This window comes from Bactrocera dorsalis, chromosome 5, assembly GCF_023373825.1.
Source record: "Bactrocera dorsalis isolate Fly_Bdor chromosome 5, ASM2337382v1, whole genome shotgun sequence".
NCBI lineage: Eukaryota > Metazoa > Arthropoda > Insecta > Diptera > Tephritidae > Bactrocera > Bactrocera dorsalis.
This window is the reverse complement of record NC_064307.1, coordinates 6,562,507-6,587,258: the sequence shown is the minus strand read 5'-3', so window position 1 is coordinate 6,587,258 and position 24,752 is coordinate 6,562,507. Positions and strand designations below refer to the sequence as shown.

General features: G+C 38.5%; 8 protein-coding genes across 8 annotated transcripts; 4 read left to right on the top strand and 4 right to left on the bottom strand.

Annotated features, from left to right (window-relative positions):
• Positions 1 to 1,502: 1,502 nt before the first annotated feature.
• Positions 1,503 to 2,079, bottom strand: LOC125778637 (cuticle protein 16.5-like). Its single transcript, XM_049457327.1, has 2 exons — positions 1,923 to 2,079; positions 1,503 to 1,852 (listed from the first exon to the last, which is right to left on the bottom strand). The coding sequence occupies exons 1-2, from the start codon at positions 1,932 to 1,934 to the stop codon at positions 1,625 to 1,627; spliced, it is 240 nt and encodes a 79-aa protein (XP_049313284.1). The 5' UTR covers positions 1,935 to 2,079; the 3' UTR covers positions 1,503 to 1,624.
• Positions 2,080 to 6,573: 4,494 nt separating this feature from the next.
• Positions 6,574 to 7,344, top strand: LOC105233701 (cuticle protein 16.5-like). The gene is made up of 2 exons (XM_011215855.3): positions 6,574 to 6,708; positions 6,801 to 7,344. Exons 1-2 carry the CDS (start codon positions 6,697 to 6,699, stop codon positions 7,026 to 7,028), a joined length of 240 nt encoding a protein of 79 aa, XP_011214157.1. The 5' UTR covers positions 6,574 to 6,696; the 3' UTR covers positions 7,029 to 7,344.
• A 1,651-nt stretch (positions 7,345 to 8,995) lies between these two features.
• Positions 8,996 to 9,469, bottom strand: LOC115065710 (cuticle protein 5.1-like). The gene is made up of 2 exons (XM_011215853.3): positions 9,366 to 9,469; positions 8,996 to 9,299 (listed from the first exon to the last, which is right to left on the bottom strand). The coding sequence occupies exons 1-2, from the start codon at positions 9,375 to 9,377 to the stop codon at positions 9,072 to 9,074; spliced, it is 240 nt and encodes a 79-aa protein (XP_011214155.1). The 5' UTR covers positions 9,378 to 9,469; the 3' UTR covers positions 8,996 to 9,071.
• A 2,295-nt stretch (positions 9,470 to 11,764) lies between these two features.
• LOC115065709 (cuticle protein 16.5-like) lies at positions 11,765 to 12,208 on the top strand. The gene is made up of 2 exons (XM_011215849.3): positions 11,765 to 11,917; positions 11,981 to 12,208. Exons 1-2 carry the CDS (start codon positions 11,906 to 11,908, stop codon positions 12,206 to 12,208), a joined length of 240 nt encoding a protein of 79 aa, XP_011214151.2. The 5' UTR covers positions 11,765 to 11,905.
• A 3,198-nt stretch (positions 12,209 to 15,406) lies between these two features.
• On the bottom strand, positions 15,407 to 15,842 carry LOC105233702 (cuticle protein 16.5-like). The gene is made up of 2 exons (XM_011215856.3): positions 15,819 to 15,842; positions 15,407 to 15,703 (listed from the first exon to the last, which is right to left on the bottom strand). The coding sequence occupies exons 1-2, from the start codon at positions 15,828 to 15,830 to the stop codon at positions 15,476 to 15,478; spliced, it is 240 nt and encodes a 79-aa protein (XP_011214158.1). The 5' UTR covers positions 15,831 to 15,842; the 3' UTR covers positions 15,407 to 15,475.
• Positions 15,843 to 16,603: 761 nt separating this feature from the next.
• Positions 16,604 to 17,210, top strand: LOC105233703 (cuticle protein 5.1-like). The gene is made up of 2 exons (XM_011215857.3): positions 16,604 to 16,723; positions 16,830 to 17,210. Exons 1-2 carry the CDS (start codon positions 16,712 to 16,714, stop codon positions 17,064 to 17,066), a joined length of 249 nt encoding a protein of 82 aa, XP_011214159.1. The 5' UTR covers positions 16,604 to 16,711; the 3' UTR covers positions 17,067 to 17,210.
• Positions 17,211 to 18,657: 1,447 nt separating this feature from the next.
• LOC105233705 (cuticle protein 5.1-like) lies at positions 18,658 to 19,638 on the bottom strand. Its single transcript, XM_011215858.2, has 2 exons — positions 19,359 to 19,638; positions 18,658 to 19,273 (listed from the first exon to the last, which is right to left on the bottom strand). Exons 1-2 carry the CDS (start codon positions 19,368 to 19,370, stop codon positions 19,037 to 19,039), a joined length of 249 nt encoding a protein of 82 aa, XP_011214160.2. The 5' UTR covers positions 19,371 to 19,638; the 3' UTR covers positions 18,658 to 19,036.
• A 2,042-nt stretch (positions 19,639 to 21,680) lies between these two features.
• LOC105233706 (uncharacterized) lies at positions 21,681 to 22,462 on the top strand. The gene is made up of 2 exons (XM_011215859.3): positions 21,681 to 21,942; positions 22,039 to 22,462. The coding sequence occupies exons 1-2, from the start codon at positions 21,931 to 21,933 to the stop codon at positions 22,270 to 22,272; spliced, it is 246 nt and encodes an 81-aa protein (XP_011214161.1). The 5' UTR covers positions 21,681 to 21,930; the 3' UTR covers positions 22,273 to 22,462.
• Positions 22,463 to 24,752: the final 2,290 nt, after the last annotated feature.

Genomic DNA, 24,752 nt, shown 5'->3' with positions numbered 1-24,752 from the left:
CCGACTCTTGTTCGAAAGACTCTTGATGCCCAAGCCTGAGACCCTTGACTGCATCGATTGTACTTATCCCAGGATTACACGGTCATAAACTACCTTATCGTAAACGCTTTAGTGGCTTTAAGCATTGAATCACCCAGACGTTTCCACAACCGAAGTCTTATGGCTTGCACATATCAATTTTTTAAGTCCAAAATTATGCAAATGTGGTGGATAAACGATGAGTGTTTTCTGGACGACTGCAAGCTCATGACATAAAAAGCTTACCTCTAGTACATATCAGTAGTTATTACTTGTATAAAGTATATGAATAAGTATGTGAGTATTGTATGTATAGTGGAGATTGTAATAAGCTTGGCACATATTCCTCTCATATGATTATGAGAGCATATTGACATATTCCATGGTGAGGGAAAGAAATACATACAACAAAAGGGCTTGCTGACACGGTGGTGGCCGCTGCCAACTTTCGGCAGTCGTGTTATCGCCAGAGATTCATTAAGAATGCAAGAAGCGTTGCAGTGCTTAAAGGCATTGACCAACATTGACAAGGCGCAACAACAACAACTGCTTCTGTGTTGTTGATACTCATTTAGGAAGTTTCGATTTTGTTTGCTCTTCCTGCCTTCGGCAAAGCCTCATGACCGCATTTTTTAGGTGCTTGAGTGAACCTATAAGAATTTCTAACTCGCAAGCAGGAATGCTATAATTTAGCGTTCGAAAGTTAGAAATTATAAGTAAATTATATATAATACATAGGTATTAATGGACTACTCTGTGTTTCTAAAATCTATAGAACATATGTCTGATTTTATCAAGTCATGAGATATGTGTGGTCGTATATATGATACATTAGAGCATGTCGATTTATAGTGAGCCAAAAGGTGGGGAAATTGAATATACGCGAAATGTTCTACGGATCATTCTCAACAACTTTGCCTAAGAGACTATGGGTATAAAACCGGTTTCGGGTCGGTGATTTTTAAAGCGAAATTTTTTGATATTGTAAATATTTGTTCATCAGTTTTTTTGATATTCGAATGATATTTAATACGTAGGGGCTTTTTGACATTCTATGAATCATTTGTCGGCTTGCTGGCTTGAAACCAGTTTTTGACCCATAGTCCTTTAAGCAGATTTGTTCAGAATGATAAAACATTTCCCGCATACGCGATTTTATAGAAAAAGGTTAACCCGCTCTAATATACATAGATATATACAAATATACGAATATGGATAGATCTACTTATATAGATGATATAACTTTTATATTCAAACACCAAAGTAATATTCGCCCCGTAGTTTTTTAAAAACTATTCATAGACTGAAGCAAGCGAAGTTGCAAACTTTTTCCAGAAGTTAACTATTCGTCATTTACCTTTACCCCAGAAATATAACTGTAATATCCTTTGGAAATTATCCTCACATTTCAAGATATCAATGTGTTTGCGTTTTAAGAGGAAAAATATTCCCACCAAGTACCAATAAAATACAGAAACAAAAAATTTCGTTTTAATTGTGTTTTATTGTTGTTTGTTTGGAAAACTTTTCATTATTTTCTGTCCTTTCAATTCATTGCCAATGAAGTCCAATTCGATGCTATCACAGGTCGGTCGCTACATTCCGTTTACTTGCGGAGCACATAGGCGGCGCTGTATGGGTAAGCGGAGTAGGCGGCGTAGGGTGAAGCGTAGGCGGCATAGGGAGCGGCGGCGTAAGCGGCATATGGGGCAGCATAGGCAGCGGCGTAGGGAGAAGCGACCAATGGGGCTGAGTAGGCCACTGGTGCTGCGACCACAGCTGGTTTAGGCTCGGCGGCGGCGAAAGCGAAGAGAGCGACGAAGACGAGAGCGAACTGCAAGGAAGAATTCATTTTATTACAAAACAAATTCATAATAAACAAATTACGATTAGTGTATACTTACGTATTTGAACATTTTGATTGTTTGGTAGTTGTTTTACTGTTGTGGAGCAAAATTTAACTGATGACAAATTCGTTTCTTGCTCGCCTTTAAATACAATTCTTCGGGGAAGTCAATTTTTTGGCGACTATCCGAATTTTGATTTTTTCTTTATTTTCTGTGCTACGAATATTTAATCGCTTTGTACTAAACACTTGAAGGCCTGAAGGCCGTAAATTGACACCTTGTATTAAAATACACAAGTTTGACTGTGTGTGTTTGTAAGAGGGTATATAGTAAGTAGCATACAAACTCCGTGGAAAGGCGTAATTTGTATTAGCGGATGCTTTTATCGGTAGAAAAGACAAGCTCAGAATACAGAAGCGTATGCAAAACTTTGCTGAGAAAAGCCACACTTTTCATACTCTCGAAACCTGTTGGTGCAGAGTATAATAGTTTTGTTCACATAACGGTTGTACGTATCACTTAAAACTAAGCGAGATAGATATACATACATATAAATGATCAAGATGACGAGGAAATTCGAAATCCGTGAGACTGTCTGTAGGTCCTGAGTAAAAATTGAGATATCTTGATGAATCTTGGTACACGGGTTCCTTAGTACAAAAAAACAGAAGTTCGTAGATGGGCTTAATCGGACCACTGCCACGCCCACCAATAAAAAAAAAATAACCAAAGACCTATAAAATGACTTAAATAAGCTCTAAATTAAAATATAGAATAATAATTTGGCGCAAGGGGTCGCAGTAGTTGAAGAAGTGGGTCAGGACCATGACCTCTAATAAGTTTACATTTTAAGTGTACATATCTCTTAAACTACTTAAGCTGAAATAACCAAATTCACCTAACGCAAATATTATAAGACCACCTACCGATAGTGTGAAAATGGATGAAATCGGATGATAATCCCGCTCACTCCCCATTTAATGGTACTGTTCAAAACTACTTAAAGCGCAATAAATCTATAACTAATTATGCCAGAGCCATTAAAGTTTACCTCCGACACGGTATGAGACGGCTTTATGAGCGCTGGAATGAAAATGGGCAATGGGCATGGCAGCGCCCACTATTTGGTGAAATCCCACATCTCGGAACCCGACCGACCGATTTCGACTAATTTTAAATCGGACTGCAAACACGCCTACTTCTCATACAACGCAATTTAGAATTCCAATTAATTCTCGCATTTTCCAGTACACAAATTTAGAAGTAATTAATGTAACTGAATAAAACTTTACACTAATAACACCTATAAAGTATGCCATTTTATGACAAAAAAATTTCCAAATCAAACAAAAACTCTTCAAGCCCCTAAGTACCGAAAATTGGAAACCCAGTACCTATAGTCGACTTTTTACCAAAAATATTGGTCACTGTGTCAGATATATAATTGAAATTCAGAGAGAATCGTGGTACAAATGGTTTGAATGGGTCTATACTTCCATAAGCCCCCACATACGTAGTATATATTAAGATTTTCGAACTTCCGGGTGTCTTTATACCGAATATATCGACTAATAGTCCAGTCATTTAAGCTTAAATTAGGTAAGAATCTCGTCTCTGTGAATACAAATATATAAATGGGTATACCGAATCCGAGGTGGACTTACTATAATGACTGGACTATAATACAATTAAGTGAGTTAACTTAATGAAAATGAGAGAGCGTGTTTTTTTATAATGGTGTATATGTATTTGTACTTAGAATAAATAAAATCGGGTGAAAACTCGCCCTAGACCCCATATACCGGAAGGTATCTTTAATATTTGCAACCTTCAGGAGTACGAAATGTTCGGTTATAACCGAACTTGGCTCTTCATTACTTGTTGCTTTTAATGTTGTGCATTGAGCTTTAACGAATATATCTTCTAGGCATATTCACCACATTATTCTAAAACTCATTTCATAAAAAATCTGTTCAATGACCTTTCTCATTATTCTCCAACTTGAAGAGACTTTACAACTCACTTCCTCCAAGCTAGTTATGAATGAAAAGTATGTAAATAAAAATAGCGGTTACATCGGTGCCAAAATACCCTTCATCGGGGCATTTTTTATAGTATAAATCGGTCAATTTGAAAATGCTATAGTTATTGGGTGTTTGTGGCATTGTCTTGGCCAAGAATTTATCGCCGATTTCGTGCAGCTATTTTCTCAAATAGATAGTCTTAACAACTGATTCCACTGTTTTTTCACATCAGATCATTCTTTTCTTCTTTGACTTCTTATTCAGTTGTCATGAAAGGCATAATTTAATGAGTAATTCACACTTCGCGCATCATATTTGGTTAACATAATCAGCAACAGAAACTCTTTGCTGTTTCATTCCGCTCCATTTGCACTCAGAGCAGAGAGAGTGTCGTCTCCTTGGCGTGAAAGTGCGCGTGTAAGAATTTGCAGATATTTTAAAAAGTCTATTTAAACAAGAGCAGCTGCTTCGTACGGAACTCAAAAAAATCGCAGAATATTCTGAATTGGCTTAAAATTAAGACAAGGTGAAAAGTGCACCAAAATGAATTTGACACTTTTAGTCGTTTTGGGTTTACTGAAGGTGTGCGCAAGTGATGGACAAAATAAATTTGATACGGATCTTATATATTTTCCTGATAACTTTTTTTTAAAAAAAAAAAACGCATAAAATTTGCAAAATCTCATCGGTTCTTTATTTGAAACGTTAGATTGGTTCATGACATTTACTTTTTGAAGATAATTTCATTTAAATGTTGACCGCGGCTGCGTCTTAGGTGGTCCATTCGGAAAGTCCAATTTTGGGCAACTTTTTCGAGCATTTCGGCCGGAATAGCCCGAATTTCTTCGGAAATGTTGTCTTCCAAAGCTGGAATAGTTGCTGGCTTATTTCTGTAGACTTTAGACTTGACGTAGCCCCACAAAAAATAGTCTAAAGGCGTTAAATCGCATGATCTTGGTGGCCAACTTACGGGTCCATTTCTTGAGATGAATTGTTGTCCGAAGTTTTCCCTCAAAATGGCCATAGAATCGCGAGCTGTGTGGCATGTAGCGCCATCTTGTTGAAACCACATGTCAACCAAGTTCAGTTCTTCCATTTTTGGCAACAAAAAGTTTGTTAGCATCGAACGATAGCGATCGCCATTCACCGTAACGTTGCGTCCAACAGCATCTTTGAAAAAAATACGGTCCAATGATTCCACCAGCGTACAAACCACACCAAACAGTGCATTTTTCGGGATGCATGGGCAGTTCTTGAACGGCTTCTGGTTGCTCTTCACCCCAAATGCGGCAATTTTGCTTATTTACGTAGCCATTCAACCAGAAATGAGAAATGATTATGTAGACCATAAATCGGACGTAAAGCGCGAAACACATTTCGAACCGAACACTGATTTTGGTAATAAAATTCAATGATTTGCAAGGGTTGCTCGTTAGTAAGTCTATTCATGATGAAATGTCAAAGCATACTGAGCATCTTTCTCTTTGACACCATGTCTGAAATCCCACAAAAAATTCAAAAAAAAAATTTCGGAAATAATGTGAAAATTTTGATTCCAAAAGCGGTCGACGCCTCAAATGGTACAAACCATACTGACACTTCATATCGAAGTGGAATATGGAACACTTATCCTGTGGACCCACTACCAAGAAGAAAACCGCGACGACAAAATAAGGCATTTTGATGTGTTAGAATAGAAAATTAAGTATCTCCAGAAGTGTTTTGATTTCTGAGGAAATAAAACAAGCTTTTTGCGCTTCAAGACATTTTAGTAGACGCTCAAAACAATATAACTTCATACTATTGTAGTCGTATATACTTGTATGTATTATAATATATAGCGTTTATATGTAAATATATGACGTGTAATCAAGAACGCCAATAAAATACGCATCTTAAATACACTATATACATACATGTATACATGTGCGTGTGCGTGTGAGCAAGCAAAAATTGCATTAGCTGTGTACTAAATAACTGCGGACATGACGGCTCAATGACGATGGGCACGCAGGCCATCGATAACCGTATCACCGCGAGCGCTTCATTTGGTATGCAGGAAGCGTCGCTGCGCTTGGAGGCAGCAGGTCATTTGAAACGCCCCCGCACGCGCCCCGCTGAATGACGGTTGTTGTGGCAGCTGTTATTGAGCATTTGTTGGCATTTGGGCATTTTCGGGCAATTTTGCTTTATTTCAGCCCGAGGCGGCTCCCTTCCAATGCGTATGTGGCAAGATGGCCTTTAATTACTAGTGCTAATGCAAGTACTTGACAGCAAAAACAACGAATGCTTAACGTTAAGTACAATTACCACACAATTGACGCGGGCCAAAATGTGTGCTAAAAATGTAAAAACAAGAACTTCATTACAAATATACGCAATAATTATAACACACACAAAATACTCTAAGGTCGCAACTGCTTTATTTGCCTTATTTACATATTTAATTTAGTTACTAGTTTTATTAGTTTAATTCATTGTCGTACACTCACATTTCGGGTTGTCTATGGTCACCCAAGTCGGTACTCGTAATTGTGGGCATTAAAATGCATGGCTCAACGCCTCCAAAATCGGACTCATAAACAAACATACACACGCACACACGTACTTCATTGGAGTCACAGCTGATTGTTCATAACCCTGCATGTTTTGCCCAAAACTTTACCAATGTCAGCTCTTTGAACGCATAATTATGTCGGGCTTTGAACCATCGGCCAAATGGCAAGCGTATATAAACTCAAGCAATTGTCATATTTTTATCAGTTCAGTTTTGTTTTCTCAACAATACAGCACAAATCAAACACAAGATGTTCAAATACGTAAGTAACTTTAATCAAATTTGCATAAGCATACAAATTACACGTTGATTAGCACATAGAATCTCTTACTTAAAAATATCCTCCTTTTGCAGTTCGCTCTCGTTTTCGTTGCGCTCTTCGCCTTCGCCGCCGCCGAGCCTAAACCCGCTGTGGTAGCAGCACCATTGGCCTACTCAGCTCCTCTGGTCGCCTCCCCCTACGCCGCTGCCTATGCTGCCCCATATGCCGCTTACGCCGCCGCTCCCTATGCCGCCTACGCTTCACCCTACGCCGCCTACTCCGCTTACCCATACAGCGCCGCCTATGTGCTTCGCAAGTAAACGGAACCTAGCAGTAGAACTGCGGAACTGTGATTGTACAATAAATGAGATTGATTGGCATTGAATGGGAGAAAATTTGACTCAAACTTATTGAAAGAAATTAAATAAAACTGAAAATTTAGAAACGAAGTCACAAACTTTTATTATTTTAATGTTCTTTTCCACGTGACCAATTTAAGTTGGTCATTTTCAGAGCAAATAATAACATATTTAAATTTCCTTTGGGTGAAAAAACAACAATATTTAATATTTTCTGTCCAACATAACACTCTATTTTTGCTCTTTCTATAGCTATAGGAAATCAGATATGTGGGAATCAATTAGAGTTAATAAAAACTAACTTCAGGCAATATCAACCAATTGACTTATGTGATCCAAAGGAAATAAAAAATGTTCTAAAAGCAACGAGGTCAAATATGAATAGAACATAGAAAGATTATCTGTATTAGGAGCCTTAAAACGGTCTATTTGGGTTCCGAGTATTTTTTTCTCTAATCGAAACTAGCGCACAAAAGCCAACACATTTAAGCGAAGATCTCTTTTCGAATCAAATCCTTCAAGTGTTGCTATTTTCTTAGAATATGTTTTATTTTATTAGGATCTAACATATTATATTATGATTTAGAGATAGTTCCATTTATATACATATATGTAGATATTTAAATAATATAGTAAAATATTTACTCTGTTATATCGCAGTGTTATTACTTGAGCCTGATCGGTTCAACACTTCTTTGATCATTTTCAGGATACCTACAGAACGCTGTTACCCTTGCTAGTTTACTTCGTGTTCTGCTTTATGGGGTTACATTGGTTTACGGGTTTCAAAAAATCTATTTATTTACTGTCTTATTAAATTCTACAGTACCTCTAGAATATTATCCTAAATTTGCCTAAACTGATCCGAGTAACAGTTTCGGAGATACAGCTTTGAGAACTTGTACGCTCGAGGTTAGCTTCTCTAAGTGCTCGGTCGTTTTTTCTCGAAACTCTGTTTTTGAAGTTGGTTGGCAAAATTTCTCGAGAACTATTCAACCGATCTTCATGAAATTTGACACAGATCTTTGACATACAATTCTTAAAGACTTGGACGAAGAACTTTTACAAATATTTGAAAAAAAAATATTTCACGAAATTTTGATTTTATTGTAAAAATGTCTGCCAAAATTCCAATTTTCAGTTTCTTTCCTTCTTCTTTCCTCTTTCGTCCAAGTTCTAAGTTAAGGTTTTAACTTAAACAAAAATTTGTTTCACTTTAGATGATCCTCTAAGGAGTTATCCAGCCAACGCGGCGCATCTTTTTTCAGAGGCTTCACCGGCAATGGCCAAGTTTAAAACATTTTTTTTTTTTTAATTTCAGAATTTCTTAGTTAATAGTGTAAGTTTGTAACAATAAAAAATTCTAATCAAATATTTCATTATTTATATGAGAAAAAATTTTTTGAAAAAGGCTGCTTTTTACCCGAGGAAACCCATGTAACCCCTTATGTTAGTTGACGGAATTTTTTTTTCAATTTATGTTAAGAAGAACAAAATTTCATATGGAACATTAATGTCAATAATTATAATAAGCTATAAAGTATACAATATTTTTGGACTTTTGACATCAAACTCAAAATTAAAAAGAAGACTTCCAATACTTTATCTAACGACAGAGTACGATAAGAGATTGCTTTTGCTAACGAATCAGCTTATAAGTTGATTTAACGACTAACAAGATTGGGCCCATTCTGTGTAGCACAAAAGAAAGCAACGCAAATAAAGAATTGAACACGTTGCAATATACTACATGTATCTTATTTTCTCATAATTATAATTTAGTAATGACTTAAGAACCCATTAACTATTAAATTTCGATCTAACGGAAGAGTGATAAATCAATTGCATAAAGTTGAGTTCCACAGAGAAGCTCAAAGCCGTTTCTTTATGATTACTTTTTCCTATTTTCCGAATAAATTTCAAAAGACTTATTTATCGTTTATGGTTTTGTTTTATTTTTTCATTTTTCATCCTTAAATTCCGGTATCTTTTGCTACATTCCGTTTACTTGCGGAGCACATAGGCGGCGCTGTATGGGTAAGCGGAGTAGGCGGCGTAGGGGGAAGCGTAGGCGGCATAAGGAGCGGCGGCGTAAGCGGCATAGGGAGCAGCATAAGCAGCGGCGTAGGGGGAGGCAACCAGAGGAGCTGAGTAGGCCAATGGTGCTGCTACCACAGCGGGCTTAGGCTCGGCGGCAGCGAAGGCGAAGAGGGCGACGAAAGCGAGAGCGAACTGCAAGAAAGAATTTATTTTATTACAAACTAAATTCATAGTAAACAAATAACGGTTAGTACTTACGTATTTGAACATTTTGAGTGTTGGTTTTTGTTTGGTGTTTTACTGTGGTGAAGCAAAATTAAACTGATAATGAAATCACTTATCGCTCGCCTTTAAATACTTGTGGATTCATGCATAATGCACGCTTATTTATGTATGTATTTGGTCAGACTTGTATTGATGTATGCAAGACAATTGTGAGTAATGGAGAGGATAAGTAAGAAGAAAAAAGTGCCTTCAACTCAAGCTATACAAGCCGCTAAAGCGCACATTTCGATACGCTGCCAAAAAGAAAAATAAGGGTATCTCATAAGGTTAATAAAAATTTTATTAATTATTACCAAAATAAACAAAAAACTTGAACTGAAATTTTCAAAGCCTTTAGAATGTTAATTAAATATTTCTGCATACATACATATCTAAGTAGTTTGTATTTAGGAAATAAAATATATTAACCATACCAATCTGCTTAATGACTGATTTATATTTTATATATATCATGATAGTATATATATATATATATGCATTAAAAAGCTATATACAGAAGTCCTGATATTCACTTTATTATTTGTGGTGGCAGAGAGGGAGCGATATTACTCAATTTTGTTTCGGAATCCCTAAAAGTTTGGTTAGGTTCGGTTAGACGGCTGATCGAAGATCGCACGTGAAGTGCTATATGTCCTTTGTGAAGCCATAGAAAAAAAGAAGAACTCCTGTGTTCGAACTTATAAATTAGCGACAGTGCATATACCGATGGTGGCCCAGCTCTGGCCAAGCTGCCGCGAAGCCCACCTATCTAGTAGCAAAGCACAATAGGATACTAAGCACCGACCCGCTCTCATTCTACTGTTAGAAGTTTTAGAGTGCCTTTTCTTGCTAGCTAATCAGCTTTACAATTTCCTTCGATTCTTCTGTGGCCTGGCACCTATACCAGTCTTATCAGACACTTGATGCCATTGATAGCCAGCTTAGGCACACCTTGACCAGCCTGAACGCACAGTCAATGAATGATCACTTCTCTTCCAGAGCAGCAAATCTACTGCTAACTTAATGGCTGCAATCCATTTGGAAAACACTGCAGTAGTCAGGAAGTCTGAAGCTGGAGTTAATAAGGAGCTCCTGACAGTTAACCCAAACATCCCACAAGCTTTGACCCATCCGTAAAGAAGTTCCCTCCCTCTCTCCTCCAATGGCTTCTTCCCACCTATAGCACCCTTGTCGATATATGGCCAGAGAAGGAGCCGCCAGAGATCGGTTTGGCCACTCCAAGATCTAAGTGATCCGATTTGAAGTCAAAGTGTGTGTCCGAGTGTTCAAATAGTCTGATAGCCACATATACAGCCATACACCTTCCGACAAAGTCTACGGGCAATATGTGCAAAATGGCATTAAATACCATGGTTGAAGTAGACCTTAGTGCACCACACTGCTAATCAGCGCCGCCCGTTGAAAGCTCTCAAGTTTCCCTGCAAGTGTGGGCTTTTCTGGAGCCCTCTACCACATAAAGACTCCATAGAACATAATGGGCTTTAATGTGGTGAGCCAGAGAACCACTTTCGGTGAGAGAACTCACATCTTTCCAATAGCTTCTCTACAGTTGCAGGCAATTGATGACTTTTTTGGTCTCTCTTCGATATTCGACGACCACGAAGGCCTCCTATCCAGGATGAGTCCTTCATGGTATGCGAATGTCTTCCATTTGCGGCAGCGGTGTCCACGGAATCTTATATCACTAAAAGACTACCCGGATGCATCAGCAACAATAAGGCCAAGAAAATATGTGCATTTAGTCCCTTAATAGGCTTATACATCAAACTTCAACTAAAAGAGCGTTAACCTATATATTGGGTTAATGAGTGCTTGATAGGATCGGAATCCATTTCGGAAATTTTTGTGTTTAAAACACATTATGATCCATAAATGTCAAAGAATCCATAAAATCAAGAATCAGACAAATCAATTGATGACATAAAGAACTACATTACACAAAAAATGGGCGTAATTGTATACCGATTACACAATTGTATCAAGAAAATGTCACTCAGCACTAAAAAGTGCCAAAGCTGGATACAATTGCTTTATTTCTCTTAAATTTTAGTGAAGAGATGGCTAAGTACATAGAATATTATTATCAAATAACGGGTTTTAAGTACGACAAGTTTCAGCAAAAATTCTACCAAATAATACTAAAATGTTTTTACTAAACATTTTATTTTACGTTGGCATATCCGCACGTCTACGACGACCATGAAATGACAGTAAAGCGCTTAGCAAAACAATGGTTTAATATGCACGGCGCACACCAAGCAACGAACGAAAATTGGTTCGTATGTACCAAATTTAAATAATAAAAGAATTTTCGACAAAATTGCGTACAATTTCAATCAGAGTCAGACTTACTTATTCGCAAAGCAAGCCATCACAGATATGCATACACTCACATATATTCCTTTTTAGTTTTTTGAAAATGGCAGAGTATTTAAACTCGAGCAAAGCTCCACACTATTATCAGTTAAAATTTGCTCTACCACAAAGCAACTTCCAAACTAAGAATAAACAAGATGTTCAAATACGTAAGTAGTACATTTTATATGCCAAGCAACTAACTTTTAACATACTTTCAATTTACTTTGCAGTTCGCTCTCGTTTTCGTCGCGCTCTTCGCCTTCGCCGCTGCCGAGCCCAAACCCGCTGTGGTGGCAGCACCATTGGCTTACTCAGCTCCCTTGGTGGCCTCTCCCTACGCCGCTGCTTATGCTGCCCCCTATGCCGCTTACGCCGCCGCTCCTTATGCCGCCTACGCTTCCCCCTACGCCGCCTACTCCGCTTACCCATACAGCGCCACCTATGTGCTCCGCAAGTAAACGGAATGTAGCGGTTGACCTGTGATAGCATCGAATTGGACTTCATTGGCAATGAAAGGGAAACCTCTGTTTGATATTGGAAAATAAAAACAAAACCGAAAAACCATAACCTGTTTTAATGTATTATTTTAATGTCATTCTAATAGTTTCACTTTCTTTTATTTGAAAAAGTTTTGATCAACGATTTAAGGCGAAAAATCGTGAATATTAAGAAATATTTAATTGTAATTTTGGAAAGATATCAGAAGGAGTCATATTTTGATTAACTCAAGCGAATGTTTTTCCCTTAAGGAACTTTGATATCTGATCTGATGCTTGTGGAAATCAGACGAATTTCAGTGAATAAGAAAAATTCTGATAAATGATTGAATAAAGACAAGTTGTAGAAATCGGATCCTTTGCAATACCAATCGACATTGTGGTGATGTTTGGTATGGCAGCGGCAAGCTTCGTTTCTCAAATTTCTTCACCGGCGGAGTCCTGCTCATAATTCGAAATATTATAAGCAATGATAATAATGAAAAACTAGTCATGACCGACAGCAAAATGCTATTTCTGTAAGCCATAAGTATAACGGAAGCAGTTCACAACACGGAAGCGAAGACGCTAGCGGAAAACATAGAGCAAAATGAGAACGAGCGGCGAACCGCCTTTGCTTATTTATGCATTACGCCACGCAAGTATCTATTCGTAAATACATATGTATATGTATATGTGTACATATGAATGTATATGTGTGTGAGAACGGAGCCCGCGCGAAATGTAACCGCATGACCACGTAACGAAAACAAACGAGTTTGGAGCGATCCAGAACACCCTTGCGTATGAGTGTGGGCATGAGAGTGCAAGTGTGCGTCTGTATGTATGTGTCTGTGTGTGCTTGGAATGGAGTTCATTTCTATGGCTATGCCAGTGTCCTTATGGCCCACCACTGAAAGCAATTCATGAAGTATTCCTTATTACGGAATGGCTTAAGTCCGAAATCAAAGCGCCTGAAAGCATAACGTGGCGAATACGAAATGAACGAACGCGCAACTACAACTCCAACATTGAAATTAAATTTCCGGTCTAGGAGCGCTTTCCCAACACAAACCAGCATCGCACAGCGCCCACCCAGGTACATTGGGAACTTGCATAGCCACCAATCACAATGGGCGATTGCCGTACAAACACACACACTCGGATGCGAGCAAGCGCTCGGTGCTTCAATCGGTCAACCTTCACGCACGTTGCAAGCAAGATGGCTGAATGCACGCCTCAAACAATACTAAGTGCTTTGCTTATTTCAGCAGTTGATTCGGAGCAATGTGCGCTGCTGACCAGCAGCAACAACAACAACAGCTTAAGTAGCACATTCGGTGGACAAAAGGATTTGTGAAAGTATTCAACGTGATGTGCACTGCGGGAGTGGAGATTCGTGCGAGGCAAATGATAATTAACATACACTCTCATATGTGTGTAGGAATATGTGTATGTATGTAAGGTTGCATTTATACAAGCCGCAGCTCGTTTTAATTCAGTGCCCCCAAAGTGGTCCCGATTGTATCCAATCGCCTGTGCGCAGTGTAATCACAATCAGATATGCGCGTATGTGTGTGTGTGTGTGTGCGGGAAAGGTCAGTAGTGCTCAAGGCCATGACAACTAATCAGTGGGCAAACAAAAACATCATTAGAGATTCCACACAGAGTCGCTGCTTTGCGGTGAGGCTTTGGTGGACTCTGCTTCCAGAGAAGCAATGCGTCACAGCTTTCAAATTCAATGGGCATAATCCGCTGATTCTTGAGAGTTCATCTGGCAGCGCTTACAGTTCCGTTTCATTAAGCACAATGCCGCAGTTAAAATCAGATTGAATTAGAAACAATGGAAAATTTCGTCTGTTTTTCCCTCTCATTTTCCTCTCTTCCGCCAGCCGTTGGTGGACTGCAGTGCGCAACTTTTGCCAATTGCAAGTTTAAATTTTATTTTTTCAGCTTTCAAGTAGCCGTTGTAAGTAGTCATGTTTTTAATTGATTCGTGAAACTCACAGAAAGAGCATTGAAACGAAAATCGTAAAAGAAGGGAGACAAATTATATTCTTTATATAGGAGACATTCTAGAATTACGGCTGTTATGCAACAAACTGGAATATTTTGCCTCCTTCAGGTGAACACTCACTCCGACAGCAAAGCGGCAATACTGGCGCTGAATTCGCCAGATGTGCGTTCAAAGCTAGTCAAAGAGTGTCTGTCCTCACTTGAAATAGCATCAAGCTATTTCATCATCAGCATGCCTGGCCTCGGTGCAATCCCTGAGAACTGCAAAGCCGATGAAGTAACCAGAGAGAACACCCGTGCCCTGCTCACATCGTAATGGAACGAAGTTGAATCTCCATTGGCGTCTTGCGTTCTAGCACTGAACAATTTGACCTCGCGTACGCTTAGCAGGCGCTGGTCGATGACTGCGTGATTCTTTTCGACCTAGTTGTTATTGTCAAAGTTATATGGATAAGGGTGAGATGGAAAAATAATTTTCCATACTTTGAATGACTGAGGTTGAAACATCTCGGCAGTCTTACCTTCGGCAAACCAAAGGACATAACCGAAACTGATATAAGCTAGTTCAGTTGCCTGCCTTTGCGATAGGCTCAAAGCGCTTAGTCAATTTTAGGTACCACAACGGACTGGCGTTCTTAGCTGCCCAAGAGAGACTCCTGTTGGGACCCACCTTTTAACATAACCTAACCTTTTTTATTATTTTTTGAAAGCAACCCTAACCTAAACTCTGGTTTAATTTGTATGCATGTACTGCATCATTCAACCTTTTATAGTTTCTGAGCTGAAAAGCATCTGAGCTAAACAAGGTTGAAGCTCATGAAAAATCATACTATATGGTCTAACGTATATTCCTTAGCTTTTCTACCATTGATCGAATATAAAAAGCCAAAATTAAAATTAGTCCAAATCAAATATTTTCCTTCAAACTGGTTAGTTGCTCTAAAATTATTTAATGCCGAAGAATGAAGGGTTTAATTAAGCCAAATAAGCTCAGAGCTTCTTACAGCTGTTGAAATTCCTCATAATTATAATTTACTTGAAGCTATATAAACCTCTATCCAATCCCCCGAATCCCTAGTGCGTAATTTGTGGAAAAAAATCTCTCCCGATCTCAATTTGAGCAACAAACCCAATTTAAATAGATTAAAAAAACATTTGTCTATCGTTTATGTTTTTGTTTTATTTTCCCATTTTCATAATCCCTCAATCCTGTTCCTTTCCGCTAATTTCCGTTTACTTGCGGAGCACGTAGGCGGCGCTATATGGGTAAGCGGAGTAGGCGGCGTAGGGTGAAGCGTAGGCGGCATAAGGAGCGGCGGCGTAAGCGGCATATGGGGCAGCATAGGCAGCGGCGTATGGGGAGGCCACCAAGGGAGCTGAGTAGGCCAATGGCGCGGCAACCACAGCGGGTTTAGGCTCGGCAGCGGCGAAGGCGAAGAGCGCGACGAAAACGAGAGCGAACTGTAAGCCAAAATAAATTATTGTAGATGATATTTCTATATATGTAATATTTATAAATATATCAACTTTTAGTTAGCTTATTAAGCAATTAGAGGATAATGACAACAACACTTACGTATTTGAACATTTTGCTTGTTGGTGGTTTTGCAGAAGAACAGAATAAAACTGATAAATGTTCGGTGCGTTGGACTGGTTTAAATACTCTTAAAATTATAGAAAATTTTCTGTGCAGCACAAAAGCAAAAAGAGCCAATTAATTTATTTGCTTTTTATGCTTCTGCTTTAATATTTGACCGCGAATTGTGACAATTTTGGCTGGAGCACGTACGTTTTCGTTGCAAATTCTCGTTGGTTTAAGCCAAATTTATTCGGCAGTTACTTAAGATGTTGTCGTGCGCATATTAAGTCAACATTTTGCCTTCGTCTTTTCACTGTCGTTTCAGGTCAGCAAAGTATGAATATGTTTGTAAGAATTTTTCAAATAAATATAAAAGAAATCATTTCCTCAAGTAATATTTATAACAACGAATACTTTGATCTGGAGATATACGACTCCAATGACATCTATTGACAAAATACGAAAAGACTTTTTCGACTACTAAATATTTATATGAAATTTTGAGTGACTATCACGACTGACTTCTCAATTGAGTGTCCCTTGACCTTTCAATATCTGCGCCCTGACTTGTTTAAGTTTACCTCTAAACATACATATATGTACACAAATGTAAATGCAAACACGTCCAATAAGCACTTACTAATTCAACGAGCCAAATACATACGTGTGTAGGTCAGTAATGTCAGCTTTTCGTTCGTTCACCCACCCAATTCGGCCCGAATATATGCAAATGATTTGTGTGCACCAACTCATATACATATTTACCTTCAATATACAGCCATTGTATTCGCAAATTGTATTTAAGCTCGAGCCTTCACTAAATATTTAATCAGTTCCATTTTGCTCCCCCACAGTAAAACAACTACCAAAACAACAACAAAACAATCAAAATGTTCAAATACGTAAGTGAATTTGATTTGCAATAGTTCTGGATGCCTTCCAATTTCATAAATACATATGTATATATCGATTCGACAATCCTTTTTTAATTACTTCATCTACTTGCAGTTCGCTCTCGTTTTCGTCGCCCTCTTCGCCTTCGCCGCCGCCGAGCCTAAACCCGCTGTGGTAGCAGCACCATTGGCCTACTCAGCTTACTCAGCCCCATTGGTCGCCTCCCCCTACGCCGCTGCCTATGCTGCCCCATATGCCGCTTACGCCGCCAGTCCCTATGCCGCCTACGCTTCACCCTACGCCGCCTACTCCGCTTACCCATACAGCGCCGCCTATGTGCTCCGCAAGTAAATTATGGAGGAGTGTTTGCGCAAATTTTAAAAAAGCCTGAAAATTACTGGATATTCCATAGGCAAATGGTCGAAAATATTAAGAGCAAAACATAAATAAATGGAAAAGTAAAAACGAAAATTATTTGAACTTTTTTATTTCATTAAGCTTGACGTAATCAACAGGAAAATTTCATTATTTCCATTTGTATATTAATCGAAAGGATAAGACCATACATATTTAAGGAATTAGAATTTTTTATTAATTCCTTACTAGTTATAATAAAGGTAACTTGACTACAATAGTGTTGAGGCTTTGATTTCCATTTTTGGTTATTAGAGATAAAAATAAGCGAAAGTGGGAAAATAGCTCAGATGAGCCCCCAGACTTGTGCCAATATGTTTCCTCTAACGAATTTATAACTATAATGTGGAGTCATAGCTCGGATCGTACTATGTCACTATAACATAGAAGCGTCTACCAATAGGGATGACGAGATTTTGACCTTTCCCACGACATTCGGGTCTACGTAACCAGAACGGACCCGGATTTTTATCCGGTCAACTCGTCATAATTCTGCCGCTACACTAACAACAACAAATATTCAAATGTCAAATGTCAAACATTTTCACATTCCATGGCGACCCTGTTTGTTAACGGATTTGTGTGAAATTTTGTCAGTGTGTTCAGTAAAGTTTGCCATCTCATCATGTCATGTTTCACTTTGGTACAACGCTTGGAAATTGTCCAAAATTATTATGCAAATTCACGTCTTTTGAAAAATTCTCAAATTCCCGTTCATCGAAGAATCCTCTTTTTAGATGAGGCCTATTTATGGCTTAAAGACATTGTCAACCTACAAAAATTGGCGCTACTGGAGTAAGCCAAATCTCTGGTGGTTCAGGAAAGGAAACTCAATACTCAAAAATTTAATGTTTGGTACGGATTGTGGAAGGCGACATCATCCGTCTTTATTTCTTTCAAAATGAGGCCGAAAATGCCGTTACCATCAATGGCGAGCATGATGTTGACCAACTTTTTTCTAGAGTTTGAAGTAATCGATGCGGACGATCTCTATTTGCAACAAGACAGTGTTTTGCCTTATGGACACATTGCGTGCAAAGTTTGGCGACTTCTTAAATTCGAGAAATGGTCCAGTCAACTAGTCGCTAAGATCTTGCGATTTAACGCCTCTGGATTATTTTCGCTAGAGGTTTGTTAAATCAAAGGTCAACCAACAATACTCTAAGAGCTTGAAAACAACATGCCGTACACTATACCGGAATTCCAGCCGAAGTGCTACACCGGATCTTCGAAAAGTTTCGTAAAAGGGTGGAGATAGGTAAAGGAAGCCATGTAGGCTATTTGACCAATATTTTGTTCAAGTCAAAAACGGCATAAAATTATCTATATAAAAAACCCATTTTGACTGAATTTGATTGTTTTATTTCAATTTCATATCACGTCGTTCTTGATGGTAGACCTTTTATAGGAGCTCACCTTAGGTGCCTTCGAAAGACATATAGGTTTTATTAGAAGATCTTTCATGTCTAAAATATGCTCTCATATTGGACCTTGTTTCACGTTATATGGTTTATGAGAAACGTGTTTTTCGATTTTGTCAAATTTGGAATTTTAACTTACAATCAGCCGACAAAATGGCAACCCTCAAAGAATGACAGTTATAAATACATTGTAAAGATAAAATTATTTTATTATCCTTTCGCACAAAGTGTTCAATTTTCCAACTCCATTTCAAATGAAATTTACTTGCCAATTCTGCGAAATTAACTGCAATTTAGTGAGAATAATATTTTGAAAACAAATATTGTCCTTAAGCAGAAAACAGGCCTTTTGTGGTAGCAATAAAAGTAAAAAGCTTTTTGTTATTTAAATGATCGTTTTATATATTTCTTGAGAATTCATATTCGAAATCAATTGCCCATTCACTTCATCAACTGCTAAACAGATATAAGTTTTACAACTTCCATTCACTTGCGGAGCACGTAGGCGGCGTTGTATGGGTAAGCGGAGTAGGCGGCGTAGGGTGAAGCGTAGGCGGCATAAGGAGCGGCGGCATAAGCGGCATAGGGGGCAGCATAAGCAGCGGCATAGGGGGAAGCGACCAATGGGGCTGAGTAAGCTGAGTAGGCCAATGGTGCTGCCACCACAGCAGGTTTAGGCTCGGCGGCGGCGAAGGCGAAGAGCGCGACGAAAACGAGTGCGAACTGCATATAGAAGAGTTTATAAAGGATTATTATAAATAATTATTTTCAAATGAGTCTCTAATTGTAGACAACAATTTCCACTTACATATTTGAACATTTTTAATTTGTTGTTGTTTGGTAGTTGTTTCACTGTGGTGGTGAATGGAACTGATAGCAAATTGGCTGATTGATCGAGTTTAAATACAATTTTCTTGAACGCACATCGAAGTTGCCTAATTACTTAGTTAAATATTTTAATATACCAGACGTATGTGGGTGACAAACGAATGTCAGCACAAAGCAGAAGCCAACGCAAACATTTAACGCTCGTGATATCCATATAAATTACGTGCCACCTTATTTTCGATACTTGTTTGATTGTAGTTTAATGATGAGATAGTAATCTCCCACTTTTGTGACAATGTTTCGTTAACAAAATAGTTTCTTCCGTTCTTTGTAGAAGAGTGATCTTAGCTTAGTAAAATGTAAAAATTCTAACAAAATTTAATATGGTTGTCGAAAAAGTCTTTTCGTATTTTGTCAATAGATCTCGTTGTAGTCGTATATCTCCAGTGCTACTTATCACACTGTGTTCATACCATATAGTGTTGGAAAGGTGAGACTTTAAGCTTCATTTAACCAAAAAAAATAGTAAATTCGAAGAAGTTCGAAAAAAGTTACAGCTGTTCGCTATATTTTGAAAATTTTGTGTAAAAAAGGGAAGAATGCCACGCAAGCCACCAATGAAATTTATGAAGTTTAAAGAGACGATGTTGTATCAGTTCGTGTAGCACAACAATGGTTCGCTCGGTTCCGTTCTGGAAATTTCGAAATTTCGATTTACACTGAAGAAACTTTTAGACTAATGGAATAATGTCTCTAGCGGAAAAGTGGCAGAAAATGGTCAACCAAAATGGTAAATATTAGTTTATTTATTAGTATAAATATAAAAAAATAAATAAAAATTTGATTAAAAATACGAAAATCCTTTTTCGACTACCCAATGTATAGGTTATTTACTCAAAGTTGCTCTATAAGTACCGTAAATAATGATGTCTACATACATACTTCAAAAATTGAAGCAGCTCTCCATTTCTGGGCTTTGCTTTGGAGTTAATCGATTTGTGAAGTGTCAATTATTAGCAGAATTACACTCAAGGACTCGTCATTATCTGAGGCCGCAATAAGTGATGGATATTCATTAGTTACATTATAATTTGATATTTGTTATGACTTTTGTGAACTCATTTTAAAAAATATTCAACTTCTCATAAGCATGCTGAAGGATCTTAATACTGAGCCCCAGTGACCTTTGTTCCATTCGCGCGTGATAGCCACATACTAAAATAACTTCTCATTTGGGTTTTTGGATGGCCGAAACCATTGTTGGCGCACACTTCCGTCCGTGCCAATTATTATTTTTTTTACACATGAAGCATAATAATTTTATTTTGAAAACCTGTCAAGGGATCAAGAGTTCGTTCAACTTGTAAGTTGTAAATAAATACAACATCGCTGACCCTCGGAGTCTTCAGCGGATGATTCACGCATCAATTTCGTTCACCAAATTCATATTAATTTTCCCTCAAACACATACACAAATTGGTATGCAAAGCGCGTTCACGATATCACGATTTATACGATAGATTCAAAGCAATCAGGCAAACGTCAAATATTTATGTTTGCTTATAAGTAAATGCATCCGATTCGGAAGTAGGTGTGGCCACGTGAGACAACCCAACGTCAATACTAATTCAAAACCTCGGACCCAAGTGCTGCTGCCTGACCTTCCTCAAATCTGTAACTTTACAAGCCCAAATGTGTGTAAAGTTGTACGTTTGAGAATTTAAAAACAAAAACTCAAACTCTTATATGCATTTGTATGAGTGGAATTCGTAAATCTGCCTGTCGTCGGGTGTCATAATTGAGTTATTGCATGATTTGAGAACAAAGCCCAAGAATGTTAGCAGCAATTTGAAATGGAAACGCAAACGCGGCAAGTCGAAATCTTTATTATGTGTCTGCGAGCTAGAATGAGCAGCATTACCAGCACAAGACAGCAACACAGAAGCGAATAAAAGCAAAAGTACAAAGTTAGCAGTTTGTTGAAAATAACCCCAAAGCCATGTGTGGGAATTAGTATGCCGTCCACACCGCGCCACTGCGAGGCACAAACCAAAAATATCTACTGCCAAACACACACGCGCACACGCACCAAGCAGGCCTCACACCGCGGTCATCAACGGCGGCAGCGTCTGCACGCAACGGCCCGGCACACGGACGTGCCATGGACAGCCAAGCAAGTGATGCAAAAAGTGGTCGGAAAAAATGCGAAAGCAAAAACTATTTACCTACGACGCACACACACCCATGCGCACATTTGTGTGTAGTTAATGTGTTTCGTTTTTGTTGTCAGTGACAGTAATGAGCACTTAACGTGGCCATTAGCGCACAGCCGGCTGCCGTGTAGCGACGCTTCAAGTACTAGCCGTTGGGCTTTAGAACCTATTTTGCTTGCCGCTCATGCTAGCTGTGCATGGACTATCGGAGGCTGTAAATGGTGGGCAGAATTCGTGTATAAAAGCTTATAACAACGGCTTTGATTAAACAGTCTCATTTGTACCGCAATATTAAACTTAAGTCTACGCAACACGCTCCGCTTAAATAATTTAAAAAAGATGTTCAAATTCGTAAGTTGTTTTTGTTCTACGCTGTCTCCTTATTTTTTGGAGGAAAGGACGAACGCAGTAATTGAGTTTTAACTTTTTACTTCCAACTTCTTCTAGTTTGCAATGTGTTGTTTCGCGCTTTTCGCTGTGGTGGTCGCCAAGCCCAGCATTATCGCTCCAGTGGTCAGCTACTCGACGTCTCTGGTTGGTGCTCCACTTGCTGCCACCTACACGTCGCCCTACGCCGCCTACGCTCCTTACGCCGCTGCTTATGCTCCCTACTCGGCCTACTCGCCTTACTACAGCGCATACTCCACTTACCCCTACGGTTCGATATGGCTCAGGAAGTGAGCTACTGCATGGATACGATCAAGTTGTATTGTCTTCAGTATTATTTCAACTTATTTTAAAATTTACAAATAAAATCGAGTATTGATAGCGTAATTAATAATATTATTCTAAATTATTATAATCAAGTGGAATCGGCTGTTGTAATTATCTGATTCTGATTATAAAATTCCGGCGAGCAATCAGTCTAATACATTGTATCCTGCTTATTCTTTATTTCTCGTAAGCCATGCCACAGAAAATGTGAGTTAAATGCATAAATCGATGGAAGGTTTGATCCTGTGTGACCTTTTGGTTGCCGCTGCAATCAGTCAAGAGAAAGATTTCCAATTGGAACAACCGTTATACGACGAAGAATCTACTGTCATCTAAAACGTGGTGTCCTTCATAACTTCGTTATTTCTCTTAAAGTTAAGTCCTCTCTCGACGAACAAAACTCAAACTCTATAAGTCACTCATCATTCCCGTCCTGCTATATGGTGCAGAGGCATGGACAACATCTGATGAGTCGACGTTACGAGTTTTCGAGAGAAAGGTTCTGCGGAAAATCCACGACGAATACCGCATTCGATGGAACAATGAGCTGTGCGAGATACATGACAACATTGACATAGTTTAGCGAATCCAGAGACAGCGGCTGCGCTGGCTAGGTCATGTCGTCCGAATGGTTAAAAACATTCCAGCTCTGAGAGTATTCGGCGCAGTATCGACCAGAGGAAGCAGACGAAGAGAAGGACCTCCACTCCATTGGAAAGACCAGGTGGAGAACGACCTGGTTACACTTAGGAGCTCCAATTGACGCCAAACAGCGAAAACAAAGAACGGCAGATACACGATTGTAAATTCTACGCCAATAAAGAAGAAAAAGAGGAACAAGAAGAAGAAGCACTTAAGTTTCAGACTCAAAATCAATAAACTTATACAGTATAAGTTATACTCAATTTGAAAAACTCAACGAAGAGAATCTCTAATACTGTTTTATACATCAAAATCAAGCAATCCAAATGCTCTTTGGTCTACTGTGTCTGAAGTTTTGCATATGACAAGTGTGTCCTTATTGGAAATTGAGATCGTTCGGGAAAGTTTATTATTGACAAAAACAAATGTCTCACCTCAAGAAGCCTAAAGAATTATAGTCATATAATTATGAGAACAACACAATAAATCAAAACCAAAAAGGATCAAACAACATTGTAATGTTTCGTTCTTCCACTCGCCGAGTGAAATGCTCGACTGCCAGCGTATGAATGTGTCTCCAATCATGCAAGCGTACAATAAACGAATACGTTATTCGTCTACATAAACATGTTACCGAATGACGTTTGCCACAGCTTTAACAAATCTAATTACGCTAGCATTGATAGAATGAACAGGGATAAGGAAAATCCATCAGAGGCGTCTTCGCGTACAAAATCAATATAAACAGCAACAATTTTCGCACTATCCCGCTTCCACTTGCTGTTGCCATGTTCTTTTCATTGTCGGGTATTCGCTGTCAACTGTTTGACAGATAATGATTAAATGTTAATGTTGTGCCACTTCAGTTGGAAAAATGCTGCAAAGTCGGCGAACATTGCGGGTGTGGAAGTCATAAAAAGTTACTGAAAGGAACAAACTAAAGTGCAGACAGTTGTTATCGATGAAAGTGTGGAAATTCACTGTCGACCGCAATGATGGTAAACAGCTCTATTAGGTATGCAGTATGTTTTGAATAAGCTTCACGATGAATGTATTCAATGGTGGTAAACAGAGTGAGCTTACAGTAGGTATTTCAAGCTAATAGTTTTGGATGATTAATGAAAACCTTTATAACATCTACCAACAAACTAAGTTCGAAACGAGATAATGAAAAATAATTGACTATACATTATGTGACGTTCTGTTGTTTGCACACCTTTTAAAGGTCTTTGAACACACTTTGAGAATTAAAATAGATCAACTGCTTTTGAAATCTTGTTCATAAGACAATTCGGTTCTTAGAAATCGGGTAGAACGAGTCTGACGGTATATGAGACCCTTCTTTGATACTCAAAGATCCGACAGTTAAGACGATATTTCGAGATATTTGAAATCCAAGTTGAAAAAACGCCTCCTATCAAGAAAGGAGGATATATCTAGTGCAACAAAACTATGTGAGATCAATGAGATTGTCATAATGGAACTACGGTTGCTAGTGGTTCTACTTGTATATAGTTCAGCGTCTTGCTATCGGAAAGGAACGAAATGTAAGAGGACTCAGCTGCGTTAAAATACCAAGTAGCGTAGTTAAAGAGCCAATCAGAGCTGATCATATACAAAATATTTCATTTTAAAAACGAAGACACACATTTCCAATGCTTGACTGTATGTCGAAGCCAGAGGATGCTGCTGCGATACATGCGCAATACTCGGAAATTTTCCACGACCATTTTTCATTATAATCATTTCATTTATCAGTAAATAACGCTAAATCTATAATATGCATGCATGCCACAAAGTAACGC